This window comes from Neomonachus schauinslandi, chromosome 5, assembly GCF_002201575.2.
Source record: "Neomonachus schauinslandi chromosome 5, ASM220157v2, whole genome shotgun sequence".
Taxonomy (NCBI): domain Eukaryota; kingdom Metazoa; phylum Chordata; class Mammalia; order Carnivora; family Phocidae; genus Neomonachus; species Neomonachus schauinslandi.
In genome coordinates, this window is record NC_058407.1 from 83,627,744 (window position 1) to 83,649,724 (window position 21,981).

Below are 21,981 nucleotides of genomic sequence, written 5' to 3' on the forward strand. Positions count from 1 at the left end.
ACTGCCTTCGGCTCAGGTCATGATCCTGGAGTCCCGGGATCGAGTCCCGCATCGGGCTCCCTGCTCGGCAGGGAGTCTGCCTCTCCCTCTGACCCTACCCCCTCTTGGGCTCTCTCTCTCTCAAATAAATAAATAAAATCTTAAAAAAAAAAAAAAGACAGTTTTCATCAAGTTTGTGAAATGTAATTTTATTAATTAATAGAAGGGCATGTCTTACCAGACACAATGTCCCCAAATAAATAAAATCTCAGCATCATTAAAAGCACACAAACACACAGTTTAACAGGGTACAATACAAAGTCAATTTAGATGATGTTCTTACTTGCATTTACTAAAAATCTGAGAAAGACTGTATTAATCTCTAAATAATTATCTTGCATAAAGAGAAAAGTAGAGCACAATTATTTCGTAGAAGGTTTTGGGAGTGACAATTTGAGAAGACTTTGATTTAAAATATATTAAGATACATCACAGGTCAAATCACACTCTCTGTAACATTACAACATGGAATTGTACTTAATCAAAAATAAAGGTGGCTGAAGAAGGCTGTATACTTTCTTTCCTAACATTACACTAATTTCTATTTTTGGCATGAGTTAATAACCTTTTCCATTAGTAGGAAAATGTGCTCTGCAAACTCTCGGAGGGCACCACGGCCACCATTACATTTGCAAATATATCCAACAGCCTTCTGGGCGGTGGAGCAGGCATCAGCAGGCACGCCACTTAGGCCCACTTTCTTCAAGCACTCCTCGTCAGACACTTCATTTCCTAGCAAGTAAAAGAAACACTGCGTGAGTATTTAAGGACACGAAACATACTTAGTTCTAATAACGCAAACAGCAACCAGTAAGTAATTCTGGTAGCTTCAGCAAGACCTCAAGCACTGCATATAAGAATACCAAAGCATTTCTGTGCTGCTTCTTTGGAGGCCCATATTACCCTTGTAACTACTTATTTCATGCATGGCTTAGGTTATATGTATTTTAATAACTTGTCATTAATATCTAAAATGTACATATCAGACTGCAAGCTCTGGCAGCAGTAAGTCCCAGCAACCAACCCCAAGCCTGCACATAGCATATCTGCTAAATGCCAACGTGACAACCTTGTGACATCTGACCCTGTCGATACAGATTACAGCACTGGCTTTCATGCTCCACAGAGCATTCCATTTTGTGGATATTCTATGTTTGCAGGATATTTAAGTGGGCTCTTCTTTTTTTTTTTCCTCCATTATTAGCACATTTGTCCAATTTCCTTCCTGGAGTTGGAACTTAAGAGTTAACTGACAAAACTACACCCTTTCTCCACCTGCCCTGCTCTCCCCCTTTCTGTTTTGTGTTGATAGGATGAATTTCAGAAGCACCCAGTACCTCAGATTCTCCATTCTGAGTATAATTATTATTATACCATAGACCAACTACTACTAATAAAATGCTCATTAAAAAAAGAATTTGTTTTAAATCTGTTCCACATTTATCTAGTGAAAATTTTTAAATGATTAAATGTATTGAAATCTGAATTTTTTCACTGAAAGATGATGAAAATTCAAGTATTTAATTTGCATAATCTACCCCTGAAACTAAGCTGTATTTCGTAAAATTTACCTATATAAGTGTTGGTATTTTTAAGGAATACATTTTCTTTTTCTTTTTTTTTTAAGATTTTATTTATTTGACAGAGAGAGTGAGAGAGCACAAACAAGGGAAGTGGGAGGGAGAAGCAGGCTCCCCGCTGAGCAGGGAGCCCAATGTGGGGCTTGATCCCAGGACCCTAGGATCATGACCTGAGCTGAAGGCAGATGCTTAACCATCTGAGCCACCCAGGTGCCCCAGGAAAACATTTTCATACATTTATGTGACCCATGCTAAATAGTGCTCTGATTTTAAATTAAAATTTGAAGTCTATTCTCTATTTTCTTGTTTTCTAGCCTCTGCTTTTTATAGTTTTTTTTTTTTAATATTATGTAAGTAATGCATATTCTTGGTAGAAACATTTTTTTTTAAGTCAAGGCAAAAACCAAATCAATATCATCTTAATTACCACTATTTATGGATAATCACTGTATTTTGGCATATGCGCTTACATAATTTTACCGATATAAGTGATACACACTATTATTACTACCTGCAGGCACTCTACCAGGTATTCTATATTATTTTCAATTTTCTTTCCAATAGCCTTATAAAGTTTGATTTGTGTTTATACTATAAATAGGAAAACCAAGGCTTGGAGAAGCTCACTGAGGGTCGCACAGATACTTAGTATACCTGGAATTTGTTCCACTAAAACTGTTTTCTCCTTACAAAAACTGGATCATTTTCTATCAAGGGCTCTGTAGTATTCTTCACTGAATCTTTGCATGCGGTTCAAAGGCTAGTCCTGAAGTCTTCAGATGACCTGCTCCCAAAGCATTTCTGTGCTGCTTCTTTGGAGGCCCATATTACCCTTGTAACTACTTATTTCATGCATGGCTTAGGTTATATGTATTTTAATAACTTGTCATTAATATCTAAAATGTACATATCAGACTGCAAGATCTGGCAGCAGTAAGTCCCAGCAACCAACCCCAAGCCTGCACATAGCATATCTGCTAAATGCCAACGTGACAACCTTGTGACATCTGACCCTGTCGATACAGATTACAGCACTGGCTTTCATGGTTGCAGAGCATTCCATTTTGTGGATATTCTATGTTTGCAGGATATTTAAGTGGGCTCTTCTTTTTTTTTTTCCTCCATTATTAGCACATTTGTCCAATTTCCTTCCTGGAGTTGGAACTTAAGAGTTAAAACTAGGGACATTTTAAGAAAGCAGACATCATCCAGAGTGTACTTCCTATATGTGGGGAATCTGCTAAGTGCTTTACCCAGATTATCTCATTGCTTCCTCCAACAGACCTATGACACAGGCACTCTTGACATTTCCAGTTTACAGGGGAGGAAATGAAGGCTTACCTTACCCAAACTGGCCAGTCAGGTGTGGTCTGACTCAAAAGCCTGTGTCAGGAATCATTCTACTAGGATACAACTGATAGGGACTATCAAACTAACCTCCAGAAATTTAGTACCTTCCTCAGTAGTGTAGAGAGTTCCTATTTCTCTACAATTATGAAAATCTTGGGAATTTTCTTTTTTATTTCTCTATTTCTTAAAAAAAAAAAATCCTGGTCCACTTTATGATGGCTGAATAATAAGATACCAACCAAGATACGCCACTTCTTTCCAGCACAGGCCCATTTCTTTTCTCCACTCATCCAGAACTGCTAGCTTGTCTGGTACGTTGACTTCCATTTTGCAATCCAGTTTTAAAGAAGAGAGTGTCTGCTTTGAACAGGCCCTTTCTGAAATTAACCTCACCTTAAAAAATAAAAAAAGAAAAGAAAGAAAGAAAGGGCAAATGAGAAAATAAATAAACAGGTATTTCCTAATAAAAATAAAATAACACCTGGTAAATAATATGAGTCACAAATGAGTGGCCTTCTGAAGGACCAATTAAGTAAAATCACAGGCAAAATGATCAATCTTTACAACATTTTCTAATAGTCCAATAAAGGTAAAAGACACTGTTTTCTACAGTGGGAAGGATCCTATCTGCAGGTTAAAAAATATACATTGTCTGATACTAACTTAAGATTCTCCTATAATTCGATTTATCCAGAGGAAAGCCTACAACCTATCACTTGTGCTGCTTTGGAACATATACTTAAGATTTCTAGGGAATTATAAGAAATTATCTTAGCTTTCATTTTTGAAAATAAGTTACTTTGAATTAAAATTTTCAATAAGAATAAGCTACATCTTAGGAATCCACAAGATTTTTTTTTTTCTAAATGCTGATACCTGTTTTTTATGAAATTTTTCTTGTTGAACGATCCTATGGGAATTGCTAGATGGTTCCTATTTAAAAATAATGTGTTTATACTTACTGCATAACCAAGAAATATTATGTGCTGATTGACAAATTCCTAATTTTATTCATCTAAGAATAAAAGTATGACAATTTTCTAGGCATGTGAAGGCTAAATTTCAGACATTTTAATAGAGAATACTAAAAATTTAAATCTCTTATTTCCCTCACATGTTCTTTGACCCTGAATCATCATCTTAAAAAACATCACTATATTCAGGGGGCACATACCTCAATACCACTTTTCTTTAATAAACTTATCCCAATAGCATCTTTTACATCATAAGATATTATTTCTTTTTGGTCTCCTGATATATAAATGTGGCCATTGGTGAGACATCCATCAATATTGCAAACCAAAAGTTTTATCTCCTTAAGCTTCTCTTTGCCAAAATAGCCATATCTAAAAGAAACCAAAATAGACCTCTGAGTACAAGTGCAATACTAATCACTCCCTCTCAAATGGCTAACACCAGTACACTTAATAACCATTCCCACTCAGTTATCCAAACATGACCCTTCACATTTACATCACATATACACCTCAGCTTCCAGTGCGAGACCTTTGAGTAGAGTGGTCTAACCAGGCTATGTGTTTCTCAAGTTACTGAATAAGCCATCTATAGGCATATTTTATGTGTATGTCTTCCTCACATGAACCGACTAATTGCAAAGATCCTAAATGTTTGGAATATCAAAAATTAGTATCTAGAAAATGCCACATGTCAGGGTCCAGTGCAAAGGCTGTGCAAGTCTTCTTTTTACCTTAATACTCTTTGTTCTGCAATAGGCCAATCAATATCCACATCTATATCCACACTGTGCTCAGCTCGCATTTCGTAATATGCCATTTTTCCACCCTAAAGACGGTATAAATACCATGAGTATTGTTTTTAACATTAATTCATAATACCAAAATGTTTATTATAATACAGAACAATGAATTCATTTCTACAATACTGAGAAAAATAAATAACCCGGTAAAATGAGTGACATTCAACAATTTTTTGAGGGAAAAGCTTTTTGTTTCCTATATATTCAAACCATACACCATAATATTTTTCCAATTCTATCTACATAGTACAAGCTTCCCATTTTTCTTCAAGTAGATTTCTATTTGAAGACTGAAAAAAGCAGAAATACACATCGTCCAATATTTTGACAAGGAAATTTTCTAGAAATCCCCTAATTGTATCCCCTTTTTCTGATAGTCTCTCCCCTCATCATCCAGAGCAGTATAAAGATTTTCAGAACTTATGTTCCAATTTGCAACTAAGTGGCAAGATAGGGAGGGAAAAATAACTGTATTATCTATTGTACAGAATTGTCGGGGTGCCTGGGTGGCTCAGTTGTTAAGCGTCTGCCTTCGGCTCAGGTCATGATCCCGGGGTCCTGGGATCGAGCCCCACATCGGGCTCCCTGCTCTGCGGGAAGCCTGCTTCTCCCTCTCCCACTCCCCCTGCTTGTGTTCCCTCTCTTGCTGTGTCTCTCTCTGTCAAATAAATAAATAAAGAAAATCTTGAAAAAAATAAAAGAATTGTTTTAGATCCCTGAACTACAGGTGGGAGTGGACAATAATTGTCTGGATCACATGTGAGCAAAGGGAGGGATAAGTTCCTGATCCTGGGGCCTGGGGGCAAAGGGGGAGACCTTTCCTATGACTGTGATAATTTGAACGTCAAAATCAATTACTGGAAAATTTCATTTTTTAGAATTGTCAGTCTCTTCATAAATCTTATGATGAGATACTTCATTGTTCTCCACACTTTAGGAAAGCGTCAAATAACAGTCCCCTTAGCAAAGAGTTTGGAAAGGGCGCTATCTATGTGTGTCAAACCTAATTTTCCTGAATACTCAAACTTAACTAAACAGTCTACAGTTTGCCAATATACTGCCAGATGATTGTTAAAAATCCTTTTACCTCACAGCATGAGTCACATTAGAATTTTTACTATAGCGAGTAGAGGGTTTTTTTTTAAATGCTGATTTTGAGTAACAATAAGGATCTGAATCCAAATCCCAACAGTACCACTTACTACCCTGAGCCAATTACTTCCTTTTTTCAAAGCAGCCATTCCCTCCTCTATAAAACTGGGCCAGGAATGTCTACTTTTTTTTTTTTTAAAGCTTTATTGAGATATACTTCACATATTATAAAATTTACCCATTTAAAGTGCAATCCAGTGGCTTTTAGCATATTCACAGAGTTTTGCGACCATTACCACAATCCAATTTTAGAAAATTTTCACCAAAATAAACTCCATACCCAGTAGCAATCACTCCCCTCCCCTTGTCCGTAGGCAACCACTAACCACTTCCTGTCTTTATAGATCTCCCTATTCTGAAGATTTCATTAAAATGGAACATGCCATAAATGGTCCTTTGTGACGGACTCTTTCACTTAGCACGATGTTTTCAAGGTTCCTCCATGTTGTAGCATGTATCACTACCAGGAATGTCTACTTTATTCCACTGCTATGCAGATGACATGATATAACCTATGTAAAAGTGTTTTGTACAGTCCTTGGTACATAGTAAGGGCTGAATAAATAACTGCTATTAACTAAAAGGAACAAGTAGTTTATGATGTAACCATGTAGGCTCTAAAGATGTGAGAGACATCCAACCCCCTTATTTTAAAATGAGAGCAATGAGATTCAGAACAGATAAAATGTATATTCAAAGCCACATAGTTAGAGATAGAGAACTATATCCTGGCTTTCCTGACACCCAGCTTGGTGATCTTCCACATCCACGATGTTTTTTTGTCTCTTTTTAAAAGCAATCGATTTTTATTCAACTGTACAACCAAACCTGACAGTAACAAACCATAGATTAAAAACAGAATTTGAATGGAATAAAATGAAAATCAGGACATGTATACAACATTCAATATCTGATTTATTTCCTAGTTGTAGCAGAATTCCTTGCTTATTCACTGAATGGATTCCAAAGATTAGTTTATTGTAAGCCTACAGGATAAGTGCCTCAGATGATAAATCTTATCAGTTACTGCCTTTCTTCTAGAAACTGATACTTTCCTTTATGAACTATACCATGTCTTCCTTAGAACTGAGCTATACATATAAAAAGGTTTAAAAGATTTTTGCAAAATGAAGGCACAAACCTGTAAATAACCCATCTCTATCAAATGTCTTTTAGCAAAATAAAATGAGCCATTTTCATATAATTCTCCATCCCAGTCTTGTCGACGAGGTCGTTTAGCTGGATTCAAATTCAGAGGCTCAGTCACTTCACGAACTAAAAGCAAAAAGCTATAGTAAGTCTATGTTGCTTTGAATACTGAGTATTCATTTAGTAATTTTCAAAAATAAATAAGCTGAAACTGTAAAATATTTTTCTATCTCAATAAATAAATGGATTTTTAAAGGAACAAAATCTCTAATGATGCTGATTTATCTTTAATATTCATTAATTGTTTAATAATTATTATCTAATCATAGAAAAATAAAGTATTTTACAGAGGAATTCTGAATAATTGAAGTTTTTAAGGCATTTTTAAAAATACAAGGTTCTGGAAGGACATCAAGGCAACCTTAAGGCAGCTTCAAAAGGACTGACCTTGTCATAAAGTATCCTTATTTGAATATTTTAATATATTTCTCATTATTTGCTACTATAGGAATACAATGTATGTGTTTATACAATGTGGTTGAGAAATTACTTTCATAGAATTATTACAGAAAACTGAAGATTTCCTCATTAAATTATTGAGACTTTTATATTGATAAAAATGTTTGTATATTACATATTCTTACCAATAATTTAAAAATATACTAAGCATAATAATAAATAATATTTACTTATTACTATTCTTGGTAATGAAGGCTCAGCAACATCAATGTTAGTGATTATAACATAATGTAACAAACGAAGCCCTCAGTACTGGTAAATAGGGATCCTCTTGCCTTTTCACTGTTTTTTTCCCAAAACTGTGTTTATGGATGTGTATTGACATGCATGCATGATTCTGTGTGTGTATATGTGTGTGTGTTTAAAGTTGGTGATTGTTCAGAATCTTTTTGATTCTACTTTTAGCTGTCACTTATGTGAGTAATGGCTTCTAGAAATAACTTCTATTTACTTCCCTAACTAAACCATCCTCTTTTCAGTCCTAGTCCATCAGTGTTTGATATAATCCAGGAAAAATACTCAGCAAATGTACATTGAATAGCTACATATGGTATAGTTTTACAGGCACGGGATACATAGCAGTGAATACGACTCTCCACTTTCGTGTAGTGTGCAATCTAGTGGTGGAGATAGGCAATAAACAAACTCATTCAAGTGGTACTTTGAAGGAAGAAAAGGAATGAGAGGGGCAAGTCTTTCCTAAGTGAACAAGGATCAGTGGCTGCTTCTCTCTGGGGATATTTGCTGCATCTGAGGAAGAAGGGAAAGAAGGATCAAACCGGGCATAGGCAGAGGGACTCTGCTGGGGTAAAGAGAAACCAGAAGAGTTTGTAATGGCCCTGTGGACTAGAATCACAGATTGGCTTCTACAAGAGCCCAAACACAGAGCTAGGTCTTGCCACCCAATTATTCCCCTGCAGGACGTTTGCCGAGTGTGCTGTGGCACAAGAAGCTAGGGATGGGCTGGAAGGCAGGGAGAGATCATTATAGTTTTCTGGTGCTTAAATCCCAAAGTCCTGTTAGCCTGGGGTTATCAGCAATACATACAAGATCCATCTCCTGGCAAGACACCTGCACTAAGAGGTAAAGTGAAACTAAAGCTCAAACCCAGCACAACTCCTAACTGGATCAAAGTGACTGGCTCCATATCCCATGTTTCTGAGAGAAGAAGGAGTATGACCTCCCTGGAGGAAAAGAATATATACAGACCCTTGAACAATGCAGGGGCTGGGGTGCCAACCCCCCACATGGTCAAAAATCTACATATAACTTTTGATTCCCCCAAAGCTTAACTACAAAGAGCTTACTGTTGACCAGAAGCCTTACCAATAACATAGTCAATTAACACATATTTTGTATATTACATGTATTGTGTTGTTGCAATAAAATAAGCTAGAGAAAAGAAAGTGCTGTTAAGAAAATCATAAGGATGAGAAAATACATTTACAGTACTGTGCTGTATTTATTGAAAAACACTGTGTATGAGTGGACCCATGCAGCTCAAACCCGTGTTGTTCAAGGGTCAACTGTACTCTAATCTCTGTCAGGAATGTGACAAAATACGAGTCATTATGAAGAAGCAGAAATACATTACCCATAACTAGAGAAAAACAGTTGTAGAAACAGAACTATAAATGACCCAGATGTCAGAACCCGCAATCGAGGATTTTCAAATAACTATCATAAATATATTAAAGATATTATAGGAAAAGATTTAAAAAGATGGAGAATTTCAACAGAGAACAGAATCTCTAAAAAATAGCTACAATACACATTCCAGAATGGAAAACACATATATCTGAAATAATTCACTGGACAGCATTTATAGTGCACTGGACAAGTCAGAAGAAATGATCAATGAACTCAAATGTGTCAACAGAAATTACTCAACATGAAGCACAGAGAGAAAAATCAACAAACAATACAGAACAGACTGTGAGAGACATGTGGACTCCATAAAATTGTTTAAGATACACTTAAATCTGAGTCCCAGAAAGAGAGGAGAGAGAAAATGTGGCAGAAGAAATATTTGGAGATAATGGCACAGATTTTTTGCAAACTAATGACAGATATCAACCTAGAGATATGAGAAGTTCAGAGAATTCTAAATAGGATAAACATAAAAAACCCCACAGCAATACAAATTGGAGTCAACTATGAAAAATTAAGATAAAGGGAAAAATCTTAAAAGCAGCCTGAGGGAAAAAAAGGCATTATATTTAGAGAAACAATGATCAGAATAATAAGCTGATTTCTTTTAAGAAACAATGGATGGCAGAAAATAATGAAATGACATGTTAATGATGGATCTTCAAAAGAGTAATATCTTAAAGATGCAATCTTAAAATGCTGAAAGAAAGAGGGCGCCTGGGTGGCTGAGTTGGTTAGGCGACTGCCTTCGGCTCAGGTCATGATCCTGGAGTCCCGGGATCGAGTCCCGCATCGGGCTCCCTGCTCGGCAGGGAGCCTGCTTCTCCCTCTGACCCTTCCCCCTCTCATGTGCTCTCTGTCTCTCTCATTCTCTCTGTCTCAAATAAATGAATAAAATCTTTAAAAAAAAAAAAATGCTGAAAGAAAGAAAAGGCAAACCAAAATTTTATATTCAATGAAAATGCCCTTTAAAAATAAGGGTGAATTATAGACATTTTTAGATGGACAAAAGCTGAGAGGAGCTGTTACTAATAGATGTATGCTGTAAGACAGAAGCACATGTAAGTGGTAAGAAATGAAGACTAACAAAAAAAGGTAAACATGCAGGTGAAGATAAATGACTATTTTAAAATAACTTAAAGTACCATTAACTGTTTAAAATAAATAGAACAACAATGTATCTTGGGTCATAATATATACAGAAATAGATTACGTGACAATAACAGTACAAAAGGCAGGGGCTAAATAGAAATTTACTATTGTTAGCTTCTTAATTATTTGTGAAAATATAAATTCAGGTAGACTATAACAAACTAAGGTGCAAAGTGTAATCTCTAGAGCAGTGCTGTCGAATAGAAATATAATGTGAGCCACATACATAATTTTAAATTTTCTAATGGCTACAGTTTTAAAAAAGTAAAAGGAAGTGAAATTAATTGTAATAATAGATTTTATTTAGCCCTATGTATCTAAAATGTTTTTTTAACATGTAATAAATGTAAGAATTATTAATGAGATATTGCATATACTTCTTTCACACTAATCTTAGAAATCCAATATGTATTTTACACTTAAGGCATATCTCAATTTGGACTAACTACATTTCGAGTGCTAACAGTGCTAGAGGCTACTATATTAGATGGTAAGGTTCTAGTGTGGACAAAAATACAAAAAGTTAAGGCGCCTGGGTGGCTCAGTTGGTTAAGCGACTGCCTTCGGCTCAGGTCATGATCCCGGAGTCCCAGGATCGAGTCCTGCATCGGGCTCCCTGCTCAGCGAGGAGCCTGCTTCTCCCTCTGACCCTCCCCCACTCATGTACTCTCTCTCTCTCTCTCTCATTCTCGCTCTCTCAAATAAATAAATAAATCTTTAAAAAAAAATACAAAAAGTTATACAATATAAAATGGAATAATTTTTCAAGTACTGATTAATCCAGTAGCACTTTTAGTGATTTTATAAACAGGGACATAAGAATAGACTCACAAGAAATACCACTCTGGGTTAGAGCCATTGTTCATCAATAGCATTTTGTTTCATAGTGGTTCTAAGAAAATATACGACAAGACAAAGCTCTTGTCTCTAGTGTTCACTTCTCGATATTAAAAGATATTTATTCAAACATTTCTAATTTTCTTAAAATTCCTTATGGATCTAATTTTTATGGCTTTGTCATCTATTTAACATATTTTTTGAGCTTCTTGAACTTTAATCATATAGTCAATATTCAGTTTAACACTGGGCTTCCTTGATTTGCTTCAAAAATTTGTTTTTTAAGCTTTAATAGAGCCTTCCTAGAAACTATTTCCTCAGAAATCAGAATTTCTGAGACTTGGCAATTAAGTTCAAAGTTAAAATACATAGCTTAACACAGAACCTGGCACAGAGAAGACAATAAATATTGACTGAATGAAATCAATCTGTAAGTGTATTTACTGATATATTTCATTGGATTGTGTAACATTCATATTTTGAGATTGAAGAATCTTATTTTCAGCCCTTCTTTATCCTCTTACTTGCTCTTTTTTGCGCTGTCTCCAGTTTCATTGCATCTTCCTTACTGTCTCCTTTAAATCACACATTTGTTAGAGACAACTAAGCCAGCTGCCCTATTATTCAACAAATGTCAGAGCACCTAACAGAAATCAAACTGCCTTTCCTTACGTATGTTACAACATTTACCTATTTGTTGGTCATCCTATTCTTTTTTTTTAAATTTTATTTTATCACGTTATGTTAGTCACCATACAGTACATCATTAGTTTTTGATGTAGTGTTCCATGATTCATTGTTTGCGTATAACACCCAGTGCTCCATTCAACACGGGTCATCCTATTCTTTATTCAATATTTTACTAGTTTAGCTAGCTAGAAATCAGGCTCCTGCTAAATACTGTGGAAGTTTTCTTACATCAGAGTCACATATTTTGGGAAGCAATTCCACAATTCATTCTTGAGGTCCTCCAGAACTTTTTGGTAGACTTCTATCCCCATGATCCTAATATGATTTATATGGAGTTTACCAAGCAAGTCTGGAACAAACATAAAATATTTCACATCTAGAAAAATGACATGCCTGCCTCAGAAGGCAAATAGAATGTTAAAATGTCCATCTGTAAAAAATAAAGCAGGGAATTTGGTCTGTCCTGTCTAAATAATCACAAGACTTAGAACTGATTTTAATGTCATTACCTACTACAGTTAATAATCACGTGTTGCTCCCTTCATTCTTAAAGAATATTTACATATGAAAAAGCTGATTCTCCATAAAAGCTAAAATCAAGACTGATATATAACAGATTACCTCCTTTCTGAATTTCACTCCATCGAAACTGATGGCGTCGCACAACAGAGAAAACAGAATCATATCCTTCCTCTCGAATCATTTCTGCAACTTTTTGAAGGTCAGTTGGATGTAAACATGGAGAAGTTGCTTGAATATTTCCTACAATGTCAACCTCTTAAAAAAACAAAACAAATGAAAAGGACATCAAAGTTCTTTGCAAGGAATACAAAGATCTTAAATTCAAATGTGAAAACAAGTCTTATGAAATAATAAGTTGGAAATTACATAAAATTTTGAATAAACTATCAAATGCATACCATTGTGATAATTAAGGAATTCTATGATGGCATCTAGTGAGGTAGAGCTGTCTTTTGAAACTTCAGAACTTCTTCGATGAACTTGGGCACCAAATTGTTTGGCCACATTCTCAATTTCATCATGGTCTGTTGAAACCCATACACTGTATAGATATTAAGAAATAAATATAACAAGCCAAATCATTCAAAGAAACCAGTAAAGATAAAAAGGAGCTCTGCAACCCCAAAATACAACTTACTGATGTTAGGATAGTTTTTATGCCATCAAAAAAAATTACAGATCTAATGTAATATAAAATTTAAAGAATTGTATTTGTATATAAACTATACTGTGTCTGAATAAAAATACAGCACCAGATATAGTATTTGTTTACATATAAAAATACTTGTATTTGTATTGTCTTAGGTCTTACATTATTTATGTAGCCCTAGATATAGTTTTATAAAATTAGAAAAAATGACACTTGGTATTTTTAAGGCTACTGGTATATTAAGTAAAATAGTAGTGCTAGAAGTTAAAATCTAAAGGATATAAAGAAGATCCTGCTTCTTATTCCCCGTTCAAATCCAAATTACTGTGTGAAGAATTTTAATATACTTGCTAAGAAAAAAATGGATTTGTATTAGTCAGACCATGAAGCTGACAGAATTTCAATCTTAGAAGCGACGAAATGCCTAGATCTGGACTCAAAATAATCAGATAATCCAACTCTCTTGTTTGCCAATAATGGGTATAAATATATGAACACAGAATTGATGGAGGTATAGCCATTGACAACAATTACAGACATGGAGAACATGACTTGATGGACTCTGGGAAGTTTAACTTGACTGCACCTTTCACCACATCTTACATGGTTCACCATTTAGACTTTCTAAGATGATGACTATGAGTAAAATGCTACTTTGGGGAAGTGTACTAGTCTCTATTGAAGTTAAGTTTCCTGGACCTTTACAAGTTCCCCTTGCTAGAAACAAAAGATGTGACTATTCCTCTAGCCACAATGTTTTATTAGTGATATTACACAAAGACAGTTTAATGACTTACACTCTTTGGCATATGCATTTTTTTTTTTTATCGTCTTCATTCAACATCTACTGGGGGTAAGAGGAACTGCATGTTTCAGATGTCTATGCTCAGTTGCCAAGAGTGAAAAGAAAGTGAGAAACTAAAGAAACATTTTTTTTTTTGGAGACAGAAGTTTACTGAATACCAAAAAAATTTCTAACATCTCCAGATTTTACTTATTAATTTCCGTTCTTCCCTTTAATATTTGCAGAAGGAGGATTTAAATCTAGTCAGTAATCCCCCTAAATTTTTTTTTTTTTTTAAAGCTTAGTAAACAAGATGAGCCATTGGCTAGGGATCAGATGTCTCACATTTACCGTCACTCTGGGCAAGGCAGAACACAGAAGCCCCTATTTTCCCCCATCTTGAAATCTGAACTATTTGGGGGCAGATTTTCTACTGGAGAAATATCATAGTCAAAGGTACATAACAAAGTGAAGTACCAATGAAAACCTAGTTTTAAAAATGAGAAGGTGAAGGCAGGATGGTAAGATGGTAAATACAGTAAAAAGTGAACTGTAAAAGCAAAAGAAATGGTCTTTTGACATCTAATTTATGTCACTAATTGAAATAAATTACTGATGTCGTTTACTTTATTATCCTGATTTTCTGTAATGAAAATTCAATACCACAGGATTCGGTGATATATTTGAAATGCTTAAAAGGTAGATAAAAAATAACAGAGCTTTTGGAAGAGGTTTGCTTTTCTTCTTTCCCCCCCTTTTATCATTCATTCATTTCTTCATTCATGAAATGTTTACTGAGTGCCTATTATGTTTCAGGTCCTACTTTGGACACTGGAGATATGCAGTCCATTTTCTTGAGAAACTTTCAGTTCTTAGCCTATTGGTAGAGACAGAGGTCAACATAGTACTATAATACTCTAAACCATCAAGGAAAGAGAGGTAAGGAAGCAATGCCTAACTTCTCTACAATGCTTTATTTTTTACAAAGTATTTTTATAGTGCCTGCTACATAACATGCTCAATCTATATGTGTTAATAAATGAAACATTAAATGGTTAACAGCATGGGATCTGAAGGAATGGGTTCAAATCCTAGCTCCATCACATGTTAGCTATATATGACCTTAGGCAAGATCCATCATCTCCCTAGGCCTCAATTTTTAGTAAAGTGCATGTGATTTAAAAAAAAAAAATACAGGTGATAATAATAGTAATTACCTCATACCATTGTTATAAGGATTAAATACAAACCACAACACACAATAAACATTTAATACATGTTAGCGATCCAAAATAATAAAATAGGAATGGTAATAAAGGAACACATACATGGTCTCATTTAATCCTCACAGACTCTGTTGGAAGGAAAACTGCTTTCAGAACTTCAAAGGTCCAAATGTCTAATTTATATGTATGAAAATATGTAGACTTAAAATACAATGAACATCATTTATTAAAGGGGCTATGTAAGCAGATGGTTTCCTTTGGCTTAGAGGAATGAGAAGAGGGCGGGCAAAAAGGAAGAATGAGCAAGTGAATAAACAGGCCTAATAAAATGTAAAATCAAGTACAGAGTAAATGTCAAAGCCTAATGCTAATGGCTTTAGCCTCAAATGAAGTCATATTCCATCTAACAGGACGAACAGGAATATCAACCCTGATGCCTGTGAATATTATTTCAAATCATAAAGTGCCATTTTAAGGATAACACAGCATAGGCTTATCATTAATCACAAATCCACACCCTACAAATGAAACTGAAGTTCATGTTTTTTTTTTTTCTCCACAAGTGTCTTAGGCAACATTTACAAAATCAATTTGTTCTGAGGTTTACTAACAGCACTGAACCACCTTTGCAATCAAGCTCTTACAAACTCACCTCTAACAATAACTTCTTACCAAATGAAAAAAATTGTCTTAGCATTTTTCTCAACTGCTAACTATCCAAAGTAGTATGCAAAGTTAGCAACCTTGGAAGTATTGTTAGCTTTGACTCTGAGCAGGCCAGAAAAATCGGTCTCAACGAATAAATCACGGTTTTGAACAAAATAATCTCCAAAGCATCTTCTAGCCCTGAAACACACAATCAGGCAGCGCAATTTTCTTCAATTCCTTTGTAGGGTAAATATTTATCAAAGAAAGAAAGTGGGAAGATGAGGGGCAGCAAAGTTGCTCCAAACATGGACTGTAGCTTCAGAATAAATCAATTAAATCCAAATCAACACATTTTAATTCAGGTTCCAATACATTAAGCATACCAAGATAAGTAAGAGTACCTGCTCACAAGAACCTCTTCAACCCAGTAGAGCAAGCGTCATCCCAGGCTATATCTGGCTCACAGCCTGCCTGTTTTCATAAATAAACTTTTAATGGAATACAGCTATGCTCATTCACTTATGTATTGTTATGGCTACTTTCACAACATACAACAGAGCTAAGCAACAGAGACCATTTGGCTTGCAAAGTCTAAAATATCTAGTATTTGGCCCTTTACAGAAAAGTTGGTGGACCCCGGAAATAGAGAGTAAAGACACAATTCCATTAACTCTTCAAGGTCAAAGCATGTTAGCATTAGGAAGAATTCTGCAGATAATTATAACTTTCCCATTTTACACGTAAGGAAACTGTGGCCCATGGAAGAGATGAAAATTGTAAAAAACCTTCAATATGAGGGGAGAATGTCAAGGAGAGATCACATGCCATATGGCAGACACACTCTAAGGGCTGTATATATACTACCTCACTTAATCTCCTCAGCAAGCCTATGAGGTGGATATTTAAGTCCATTCTGCAGATGAGGAAACTGAGGCACAGACGTTAGGTGATTTACCCAAAGTTGCAGTTAACATGTGGTGAAGCTAGAAATTCAGATCCACAGTTTGACTCCAGGGTCTGTGACCTTACCTCGCTACACAGTGCATGCACTAAAAGAAGGTCTGGACACTGCTGCTCTGTGCGGAAAACAAAGGCACAGTTACTTGTCACAGAGGGGATCAGCAAAAACTTCACCGAGGAAGTGGTGCTAGTCCCTTTTATTACCTTTTTAGTCGAACTTTCCAGATCCTTAGAAAGGATGCCACATAGCAAACAGCTATGCAAACTAAACAGAGGAAAATCACTTCATTACACAATATTCTAAGTTTGAGAAGGCAGAGTCAGACCGATTATGCTCATTTTGCTGGTAAGGAAAATACTGGTTTTATTTCTTCCAATTACTATTATTAGTATAGGAACAGATACCATAGATGGCTTGAAGTATAAAATACCATTCCAACTGTCAAGATGCTTATACTCTAGTCTAGATGTATTAAATAAAACTGGTACAGAAAACGTTCTCAGGAATCATTTATTCGTTCATGGATTTTGTACAAATGCATTTTAATAAATGGAAGCAGGAAAATCACTGCTTAATATATAACATATATTTTCCAATCATTTCGTAGCAAAATCTCCTATGTCTGCAATAAGGCTATTTGTTGGGTTTTGACTCTCAGCATCAACTCCCATTTGGTAATCATATTCCAATTTTTCTCTTGATGGAACTGTCATATGGTGCTTCAGGGGGTGTTCCATCACCAGCTCCAAGAGCGGAAGAGGCAGCTAAACTGTACCAATACAAGCACTGGGGACCCAAAGAGACTCTTTTGGTTACACTTAAACCTGGAAGGAGTAAAATAAAGGGGTAAACCAAGCTGGATACTAAAGCAGAAAGAGCAGCTTTGATTTGTTAACTATGGCAGTAGGCTGAACTCAAATTCCCCAAAACAAAGGCTGGAGACTTCTTAAAGGCTAGAGTATGTTAAAGGAAAAGGTACTGAGAGGGTGATAGAGAGGGTTAGTCCATGTGACTAGGCCGTCTGGGTTTGTTAACTGGTGCTTATCCGGAGGAGAAACACACTTCTAACTTTATGATGGGTGGCAAGGTGCAAGTTGAAGCAAGGTGCTCATCGAATTTAGGCCTTTAATTCTCCTACAGGGACTGGGAAGGAATGAGAGTTATCTACTAGGATGTTTGCATTTCAAAGAGACAGTTTTGGGTGGTATATTTACATTCCAAAGGATGGAGAAGGGGTTCATAATTATAAGCTTTCAAAAATAGTTGTTCTGAGAGGGGGTTTAGAGGCGATCTGCATGTCACCAGGTGGTCCCTAAAACAAACAGTAAATTCTCCTGGCAGCACTGACCTTTCTCAGACATTTTAAGGGGGGCTAGGATCATCCTAGAAGCATGGCCTTACGCTGCTGGGAACCATACTAGAGTTTGGACAAGTCGTTATGTGCTGAGAGTTTTGCAGTTCTCAGCACAATCACCTGACACCATAAAGGGAAAGCCTATCTAGAAGAACCAAGATATGGAGGATTTTGGTGACAGAGGGCACCATTCCCTTAGCCTGCTTTATTTTTCTTGAAAATATTTATCACCACCAAATGGAGTATACACTGTTTGTATCTTGCCAGTCCCCAGCTCCATGAGACTAGGGACTGACTTGCTACTGCTATCACCTCTGGTTAAGGACATAGTACAGTGCCAGTCACATAGTAGATGGTCAATAAATATTTGCTGAATGAATGAATCATTTTAGCCTCTGAATCTCATTGTATCTGAACAAGCCTTACCCTTCTTTGTTAAGCCAGGCTGAAAGGGATTTCCTGACATGCAACCAAACAAAGAGTTGTAAATGAGTTTTGTTCTTAATTTACTGTGAAAGTGATTTTTGATCTCTACTTCATTTCACAAAAATGGCATATCACTGCTGCCTGGATGCACCTTCTTCCAGTCTTCCCCGCCCCCTCCCCAGTGTGCACTCTTTGTAAAGGTGAAAAAATGTCCAAAAGTTTGTAAGCCCCAAAAGGACAAGAACCATGTCATTTCATCTTGATGTTTCCTTGGATGTGTATGGCAGAAATTAGGGCCAGTAAATGTTTACTGAACTGAACCAAATTCCCAAGGCTTTCCCTATCTCTCCTTTGCACACTTCCTATTACATTGCTACATTAGTGTTATCTTCTGGGTGCCCACCCCTATTTAACTCGCTCCACCCAGGGCTTCCTTTGGATTAAAACATTAAGAAAATTAGTAAATTCGTACTTTTGGAGTGTCTTTCTTTAAACAAGACTAGTTAAATGAAAATCATAAACCCATATATTAATGTGGGCAATTAATATGCTCCAAAACAATCATCTCTTTAAGAACCAAAACCCAAACATCAAAAAGTTAAAATAATTTACTTTCCACAGTAACAAATTCAAGCATAATTAGGGTGAAGTTACTATGTGTAAACTCATTCCCGGCACTAAATTCTCTCTCTCTTCTTTAATGAATGACATCAGCTTGTCACCCCTGCCCAAAATGGCATATGGCAATGTCTCTGAATGATGCACAATTAAAACTGTCTTAGGGCAGACGAGGTTCCAAAGATATAATAAAACCATTTATAAGCATATCATAAAACAGCCTGCTGTACGTTTCCTCACTATCTCTTACCTATGTACAAAGGTAGGTAGTTTTCTAGATTGTGCTGACTCACAGGCAGATAGCTTGGAGTATTTTTCAAAGGTCAGAAAGGGATCTCCAAGCTGAGCTTGAAACTAGAAAGCCTTGACACCTCACTCCATTCATGAACCTGATGCCTCCCCTAATCGATCGGCACCAAGTGGTTATCACAGGCTAAGCAACAGGGGAGCCCTAATTGGCCTCTGTCTACAAGAGTTCACATATTGCCACAGACATTTCACAGGGGGTGGCCTCCTTTACTTTATCCTGTGAGGTCAACCCGGGCGGCAGAGACGGCTGAAAAGGGGAAATCTCCCCTTTTACGGAAGGCATTCTCAAGGGCAGGGACAGGAACTGTCCCAGGTCAAGACTATTAACAGCTACGGAACAAGGAAGAAGCTGGAGCACTTCCTCCCCGCGCTCTCAACCGGGGCCCAGACACCCCGGATCTTGCACACCCCTTCCAAGAGCAATTGCCCTGGAAGCCCCAGCCCTTCCAGCGGCCCGGCTCCCGGTTCCGACCCCCACCCAGGCCGCGCCGCCCACTCTCGCACATGCGCACCTCTGGAAGACCCCCGAGTCCAGGGCCGCACGCAGGACCCAGCCAATAAGCGGGACCCCCGCCAGGTGCTTAATGTTCTTCAGGGGGATGCCCTTGCTGCCGCCCCGGGCCAGAATTAGCGCCGCCAGGTGCGGGGGCTTCTCCACACCTCGGCCCTGGCCTCCGCGGGAGTTGCGCTGCAGCTTCGGCGGTCGGCCCCGGGAGGGCCGCCCCCGCGGGTTGGAGACGGAGGTGGCGGCCCCCTTCTCCACCGAGTCCATCTTCCTCCCACGCCTTCTCCCCAGCTTCTCCACATCCGGGAGCTCTTCTCTCGCCACCTCAGCTCGGCGCCGCCCGATCTCCCCGCCCGACCACTCGCGGGGGTGGCTGTTCCTGGCCCTGGCTCCGCCTCCTCTACGGGCCGCCCCTCAACGAGGCACGCCGGGAAGTGTAGTCCGCGGCCCTCTCGCCTGGGTCCAGTAGGCCAAGTAGGCTCTGGCAGAGCGACCCCAAACCCACGTCAAGCGGTGAGAGTCCACGGTTAACTGGAAAGAAGTGCAGCTTCTGGGGGGAGGGGGTTGATATTATACGGAGATTTCTAAACTAGGCAACGTAGATTATAGATTTTTTGGTAAAGAACTTCTCCACTTAAGAAATGTAGTGGGTTTCCCACTGCACACTCAAATGCACCCTAACACGAATCAATCTTATATTTAAAATTATAATTGTATATTTTTCTGCTATGTTCCTGACTCTTTATTCCCAAGAGGTTACCTCATTCAAATGTCCTACAGGCACCTTCCACTCAACATTAAAAAAACTCAACTCTCCATATGGGCTCAAACTGCTCCTACATCTGCCTTTTCTATCAAGATTACCGAACATCTAGCATCGAAAACTTGGAAGTCAACCTTGACTATTCCCTTACAGTGTAGTAATCACCTATTCTTATTTTTTTGTTGTTGTTCTTGTAATTTTGTTTTATTTGCTATAAATCTCTTCCTTTTAGAAATTGTTACCTCTATCATCTGGGGGAGCTTTCACTCACATCCTCTACATTGCAGAGGTGGGTGTGTGACCCAAGCTGGTGGATATAGTATCTCATCTTCCTGAACAGAGCTGTGGTCTAGGGACAGGCATGTGACCAAGCAGAGCCCATTGGAATCCTTCCCAGAGACTCTGGGGAAGAAAGGATCCTTCTCTTGCTGAGTTTTTGGGTACTAAGAACACTATAGGGGAGGATGAGGGAGGGGGGATGAGGTGTTTGCTGTTCTGAAATGGGCTGGGAGACTGAAAAAAAGCTGTGCCAAGACATGCAGGGAGAAGAGAGAAAGAGCCCTGATGGTATCATTTAAACCTCTTGATCCACCAAGAAGCTCAAAGGCATGTATACACATGCACACACAATCTCTTTTTTATAGATTTTTGGGAAAGTGTCTCTGACCTAACACGTATTTTGTCTTTCACCACTTTTGCAAGCCTGTATCTAGAAATAGAGAGGCTCCTTGTCTGGTAGAGACTAACACACCCAGAAGGCATGGGATATGGCATTGCTGTTTCTTTTCAAGGAGGGTAAAAAGGCCTTTATGCTTCTCAGGTTTTGGCCCTTTTGGGGGCCCTTCACATCCCTTTGCCTGTGAGGTAGCTGATGGACCAACCCTTGCTGGGACTGGTTCCGGGAGAAGGTGCTGCGCTGACAGATATGGGAAAGGACAGCTGTAAACAGATATCAGTGCAGACCTGGAGATGGGAGATATGCTCCAAGAACCATTCCAGAGCTCTAGGCCAAATGGTCAGTTTGTGCCCCCCACCCCCTCACTGGCTCTTTGAATAGAACGCTTGCTGTTCTTGTGCTTCAGAGACACCAACACTGATTTTTTTTTTGGTAACCACGTGAGAAGGACATCTGCTTCTTACACACCAAAACTTTTTTTTCCTCTCTACCTCAGTAACAACCTTAGTTCCCACTAATAATACAGTTGCCATTCTCCACAGTAATTCCCTAGAGACCCATAAAGCCTACTGGGCCACCAACACCTCGGTAGATTGACTCCAGTGGCACACGGGTGTCCTTAAGCTGGGGACAGAACAAATGCCA

General features: G+C 37.7%; 1 protein-coding gene across 1 annotated transcript; it reads right to left on the minus strand.

Annotated features, from left to right (window-relative positions):
• Positions 1-172: 172 nt before the first annotated feature.
• Positions 173-20,260, minus strand: CMAS (cytidine monophosphate N-acetylneuraminic acid synthetase). Its single transcript, XM_021690481.1, has 8 exons — positions 19,905-20,260; positions 12,816-12,958; positions 12,517-12,672; positions 7,040-7,173; positions 4,678-4,772; positions 4,144-4,315; positions 3,209-3,362; positions 173-771 (listed from the first exon to the last, which is right to left on the minus strand). The coding sequence occupies exons 1-8, from the start codon at positions 20,162-20,164 to the stop codon at positions 581-583; spliced, it is 1,305 nt and encodes a 434-aa protein (XP_021546156.1). The 5' UTR covers positions 20,165-20,260; the 3' UTR covers positions 173-580.
• Between the last annotated feature and the right edge of the window lie 1,721 nt (positions 20,261-21,981).